Raw genomic sequence first — 6,330 nt, forward strand, 5'->3', positions numbered from 1 at the left:
CTTACTAAAAGACTGGATATGTAATTAAAGTAAAATCGTGATTCTTGGAGAATAAAGTAATCTCATGGACACGGAACCTTGGGAAGGCAGATGACCTTTCTTACCATCTTATATCTCTTTTATTCGTTTATTTAGTTTTATTTGTAGAAGTCTCACGGCTTAATGCTGTTGCATCTTGATGTAACAGCAGATATGCTTCTCATGTCAAGGGGAACAATATCAAACGTTCTATTAGGAAAATTGTTTTCAAGTAGAAAATATTTTTCACAGAATAACAAAGTTTTGTGGTTAGTGAGATAAGCCTTTTAAAAAACTCAGGCTTTGAGCCAAGAAATATAGAATAATTAAAATGGACTTGTTTGCTTCACTTATCATTTTAGTTATTTATGAATCTAATAAGTATTTAGTTCTTCCATTTAGGGTGAGTTTGCATGGTCAGATGTGTCTGAAATGTGCACATTTTACTGTAGGTTTTGGCATCACAGAAAAATGCAGTGAAATTTCTATTTACAGGAACAGAAGCAAAATCAGACAACGGTGTCTCAGTATTATGTGATTTGCTTTGTACAGGATCTGAAAGATATAACTCTGTGTTACTACTGTGTGTCTGGACTTGACACGGGGAATGGTGGCTCAAAACAATGTCTGTCATTTGTCTTCAAAAGCTGATAGTGGATAGCCACATTAGGGATGATATAGTCTTTTCAGGAGAAGATCGAAGAAAATTATTTTCTTTGAAGTCTGTCTTTTGGTTCCCAACCAATGATTTTGAGAACAGTTGTAAGCCTTAGGGTCTTCTTCCAAAACCAGCCCAGAAAAAAGATTGACCATAAGTATCATCTGATAGCATGTGTCTTACATTGCATAAATTCTTGAGCGCTGACAAAAAGCCACAGCTCAGAACAGAAATCAAATGGCCCAGTGAGATGGTCTGCTCTCCGCTTCATCTTTAACACTGCAATCAGGGGGAAAACCCTGAGGAACCTGCTGAAACCAACTCACTGAAATGCCTATCACTCCTAGAGCTGTTGTACACTTTGGCCTCTGGGCCATGTCTAGATAGAGCTTCTGTTAGAAGAGTGGCTTACTCACAAGAACAGAAATCAATCAGATGATATCTCTGAATATTTCAAATAGGTAGGAAATGGATCATTGCTCATCGGTATTCCACAACATTTGCAGGGTAATCCCTTCCCTTTTTCATGCAGGCTGCAGACATAATCACCACTTTCCTACTTGGACATTGGCAGGAATGTGCTGTGGCATCTTCACAATAAGAACAGTAGAGCCAAACAAGAGTCATGAAATATTTACAAAATATTACCTGGATTCTCCTATAAGCAACTAGAGGTGATTAATTTGATGAAAAAAAAAAAGCAAAAGTGTATAAACTTTCAATTAAGTTACAAAACAATACAATAATAAACTATTTCTCCCTATTGGCAGAGAGCGAACTGAACCATAGAATCACAGAAGCATAGAATTGTAGAATGGCCTGGTTTGAAAAGGACCACAGTGATCATCTAGTTTCAACCCCCCTGCTCTGTGCAGGGTTGCCAACCAGCAGACCAGGCTGCCCAGAGCCACATCCAGCCTGGCCTTGAATGCCTGCAGGGATGGGGCATCCACAGCCTCCTTGGGCAACCTGTTCCAGTGTGTCACCACCCTCTGAGGGGAAAACTTCGTCCTAATATCTAACCTGAGCCTCCTGTCCCAGTTTAAAACCATTCCCTCTTGTCATATCACTATCCACCCTCATAAACAGCCATTCCCTCTCCTGTTTATACACTCCATCCAAGTACTTGAAGGGCACAAGGAGACCTTCTGGAGCCTTCTTTTCTACAAGCTAAACAAGTCTGGTTCCCTCAATCTTTCCTCATAGGAGAAGTGCTCCAGCCTTCTGGACCATCTTAGTAGCCCTCCTCTGGACCCACTTCAAGACCACTGCAACTTTCTTGAGCTGAGGTCCTCAGGCCTGGACGCAGTGCTGCAGATGGGGCCTCCCAAGAGCAGAGTAGAGGGGGACAATCACCTCCCTCTCCCTGCTGGCCACCCCTTTTTAGTGCAGCCCAGGATATACTTGGCCATCTCAGCTGTAAATGCACACTGCTGGCTCATGTCCAGCTTCTTGTCCACCACGACCACCAAATCCTTTTCTGCAGGGCTCCTCTCAAGGTGATCCTTCCCCAGTCTATACAAAGACCTGGGATTGCCCTGGCCCAAGTGCAACACCTCACATTTGGCCTTGTGGAAACTCATGAGATTCACGTGGGCCAAGCCAGTCCAGGATCATCTGAATGCCTTCCCTGCAACGTACTGATGGCAATGCTCAGCTTGATGTTGTCTTCCAAAATGCTGAAAGTGCACTATGCAGCTATCTATGTCACTGACAGATGTAGAAGAGCCCCAGTCCCAAGAACAACCCTGCGAGACATATCTTGTGATTAGCTTCCACTCACAGAAACATCAATCACAACACTGTGGCTGTGACCAGCCAACCAGTTCATAATCCATTGAACAGTCCATACTTTCAACTCCAAACCTCTCAAATTCAAACAGAAAGATGAGATGTAACCCCGCCCCCATTTTCTGTCAGGCCATTCTGCCTGTGGGCCTGTGGGCCCGCTGTCCCCGTTCAGGGGCACAGGTAGATCTGAAGTAACGCCACGACAACCATCTGGGAAGGTGCTGGGGAGAAGACGACCCCGTGGTCTCAGCTCCTAACACTGCCTACCGCAGGACAAACAGAGACGAGTGACGCCAACATGTGGGGAGGGTGTTGAAGGTGTATTTTTTGGGAAAGATGGAATCACAACCGTCACGTGGGGATGGACACGGCTGCTGGAAGCCGACTTTGGGACTGGTTGTGGGGATGTCTTCTGCGATGCTGGACCCGGGAGCGGCTTTGTGCCCGGGCTGGTCCACCGCAGGATGAAGGTGGAACGTGTGGACTCTCTTCAAGGTTGATCTTCTGTGCCGCTTGGGACCACAGCCCACGTCACGTGGGGATGGGACACGGCTGCATCAGCGCCGTCTTTGGGACTGGCCGTGGGGCCGTCTTCTCGGGTGGTTTGCCCGGCAGTGGCTTCGTGCCTGGGCTGGTCCCTGCTGCCTGGACCGGCTCCCACGGCCTCGTCGGGACCGGCTGTGGGAAGTGGAAGCGCGACGCCCCACTGGGGATCGGCTTCGAGTGGGGGCCCGCCCTCGTCCTTGCCTGGGCCGTCCTCTGCGTGCAGGCAGAGGGGAAGCCCTCGAGGACGTCGGTGCTGCTGGTGTGGCCGAGGTGCGGGTGCCGCCCTGAGTACCTCGGGCTGTGGTACGGCTCCCACCACGTTGTCTTCGGGGCCGACTCTGGGAGCCCGAGGCCCGGCCTTGCAATGGGGAGCGGCTTCTTGTGCGGCCGGTCTCCCGCTGCCTGGGACGATTTGTGGCTGCGGATGCCTGGGTTGTTCTGGAGGACCGTGTGGTCCTCCGTCTTCTGGGGCTCTCGGAGGAGGTCTCAGCGCCTGCAGCTGGTGCCCGTCTTCCTGCACCGCGTCCTTGGTGCTGCTGACTTGCATCCCGCTCCTCAGAGAGGTGTGAGCGGGTGGCGGTCTGCTCAGCCTCCGGTACTCTGGGCTGGACGCTGAGCTCAGGCAGCTGGGAGTTGCAGGATGGGCCGGGAGCTGCCTGCATAGCAGGGCCAGAGCTGATGTTTTCAGGTCCTGCAAAGACGGGGGAAGGCGCCGGTACCTCCTGGCTGGAAGTGCTGGGGCTGGCAAGCTCGGCGCTGGAGCGGGGGGCTGTAAGGAGAGACAGGAAGCTCAGCAGGATGAACATGCAGCCCCAGGGAAGGACAGGCTGCCATCCCTCATGGGGCAGAGAGAGACTGTGGCGAGGCCACCCTGAGCACCCGTTGCCAGGCCTCGCCTGGCCCCAGTCCCGCGGCACGCGGCTCTTTGCCTCTTACCGGTGCTCCTGCCAGCGCAGGTGTCGCACTCCCAGCCATTTCTGCCCAAGGCCCAGAAGGAGCAGCACCAGTGTGTGCCTTCTGAGCCGCAGGAGCTGCAGATGAGCAGCTGCCAGAGCCTGCGGAAGCAAACGGGTTGTGGCTGTGAGGACAAAGCGAGCCAGGGCAGGGAGCAGATGGCATGGCTCCGGTGCTCAGTCCTTGCTGCAAGGCTGAGATCCCACGCAGAGCCCCAGAGGACTGTGGAGGTCACTCACCCCTTCTCCTGTGCCCTCTCCCTGCCTCCTACGTAGATGCACGGGCTGGCATCGCAGCGCCTGTGGCTTTCTCGCAGCAGCTGGTATGCTGCATCGTCCCACCAAGATGGTCGTCTGCCGGAGAAGAGAGGGAATCTGGTAAGTCTCAGGTGCCCCAGGCATAAGGCAGATTCAGGGCATCCCTGCTCATCCTCCTTGAGCTCATTCCCTGCCTCTCCAGGAAGCTGAGACCAGTGCTCGCAGGATGGCCTGCCAGGGCCAGGGGCAGTTCCTGGGCAGGCAGAGCAACACCTGTGCCTGAGTGTCTGCGGAGCCGGGCAGAAGGACACCAACCTGACTGGGATTTGGATGCCCAGGGTGGTCATCTGGGAGCGGAATCTTGTTTTTCCTCCGCAGACGGGGCAGAAGAATCGCATGGTGGCGGCGTGCAGGGCATGTTTCTGTAGGAGAAGCACAAGCGTGAGCGTGAGCGTGAGCGGGGGGGGCTGGCTGCTGCAGAGCACCAGCCGTGCCCACGGGGCGAGGGGAGGACTCCTACCCTGATGCAGCCCCGGTGGAACCAGGCCTGCTTGCACACCGGGCACACCATGGTGTGGTAGGACGTGCTGTCCCCCACGGGCTCCAGGCAGATGACGCAGATGGTGTTCTGCGACGGAGCTGCCTCCGCTGCCTGCCGAGGGCGATGCTCCCAGCAGAAGGACCTGGGCGGGAGGACAGAAGGGGTGGGCATGGTGAGAAGTGCAGTGAGGAGGGCAGAGGACCAGGAAAGAGCGCCAGGCCTGGGCTCTGGCTCTGGTAGGATGCTGGAGGTGTCGCTGCGGGTTCCTCCCTGGAGCAACAGCGAGGGACGGCAGCTTGGCTGCTGCTGGCAGCCCTTACCTGTGCGGCCCAAAGTGCTGCGTGACGCATTGCCCGTCCTCGGCGCAGGGCAGGTGGAAGCTGCGCTCGCAGCCTGTCTCCGCGCAGCTGATGGCAGCTCCCCTCTCGCCACAGACAAAGCAGTTCTGGAAAGAGCAGAGCAGCCCCCGTTAGCAGTGGGCTCGGGGCCTCGGCGGCCGGCGCCACTTCTCCGGGCAGGGCGCAGGGTGTGGGCACCGCTGCCTCACACTCTGCAGAGCTGCCTGGCAGACGAGGCTCGTCTGCTGTGGTGGGACTTTGTCCCGGAGCCGGTTGGAAGGGCCGCGATGGCTTTCTTTGGGTCCAGGGAAGCCGGTGCGAGCCTCTGCCGGCACCAAGCTCCCCGTTCCGTTCAGCTCCTCACCTTCTGGCCTGCCAGCTGGACCGTGCGCTGGATGGCGCTAATGGGGAAGCCAAAAATTTCCCCCACTGGGCATCTCCACTCCAGAAGCCCGTTGGCAAAGACCTGCAGGAGAGAAAAGAGCGGGATCTCATGAGGCCGGAAAGGAAGGGAGCATCCCTGGCAGGAGCCCTGGCCCGCGAGGGAACTCACCAAGCAGAATTCGTGGGCACAGAGCCCACCGCTGGCAAATGTCTGCCCGCAGATGTCCGGGTTCACCTGTGCGCGGCCGCACAGCACGCACACTGCAGAGGAAGGAGAGAGCAGCCTGGTGAGCACCTGGCAGGGCCGGGTGTTCCTGGGGGCCGTCCGTCCCCAGGGCCTGCTCCGAGCCTGCCGTGCTGCTGCTGAGGGGCAGGGCTGGAGGGGGTGGAGGGGAAGGGGGCATCGCAGGCCCAGCAGCTGCAGCGGGCAGCCACAGCCCGAGCCGGGGCTCTCACCTGGCTCCCCAGAGTCGGGGGCCTCCTCCTTCTTCTCCGCCATGTTCGGCATCACAAGAATCACAAGAATCACAAGGTTGGAAACAACCTATAAGATCATCCACAGTGAGAAACAAGAGAGTCGAGGAAGTCCGTCCTCTCTCCACGCCTCACCAGGCTGAAGTGAGCAGGGCCCCGGCCGGCAGCCTTTGCTCTGCTCCCGGCCCCGCGGGTCACAATGGCCACCACTGTGACATCACGGCCACCACTTCACCACCAGGCTGAGGGCGCGGCAGGGCGGCGGCTCCTGTGGGCAGCGCAGGGTGAGGGGCCCGGTGCTGCCAGCAGCAGGGGGCAAGGATGGCCTCCCTCAGGCCTTCTGCACCGCGCCCGTGCTGGGACGTCGCA

At 56.0% G+C, this 6,330-nt stretch overlaps 1 protein-coding gene across 1 annotated transcript; it reads right to left on the reverse strand.

Annotated features, from left to right (window-relative positions):
• Positions 1–3,024: 3,024 nt before the first annotated feature.
• On the reverse strand, positions 3,025–5,995 carry LOC122166070 (PHD finger protein 7-like). Its single transcript, XM_042829578.1, has 10 exons — positions 5,944–5,995; positions 5,657–5,748; positions 5,468–5,569; positions 5,086–5,210; positions 4,745–4,907; positions 4,540–4,646; positions 4,207–4,320; positions 3,950–4,068; positions 3,715–3,782; positions 3,025–3,441 (listed from the first exon to the last, which is right to left on the reverse strand). The coding sequence occupies exons 1-10, from the start codon at positions 5,993–5,995 to the stop codon at positions 3,025–3,027; spliced, it is 1,359 nt and encodes a 452-aa protein (XP_042685512.1).
• Between the last annotated feature and the right edge of the window lie 335 nt (positions 5,996–6,330).

This window comes from Centrocercus urophasianus, unplaced genomic scaffold, assembly GCF_019232065.1.
Source record: "Centrocercus urophasianus isolate 14NV4802_14NV808 unplaced genomic scaffold, USGS_Curo_1.0 seq_31, whole genome shotgun sequence".
Lineage (NCBI taxonomy): Eukaryota > Metazoa > Chordata > Aves > Galliformes > Phasianidae > Centrocercus > Centrocercus urophasianus.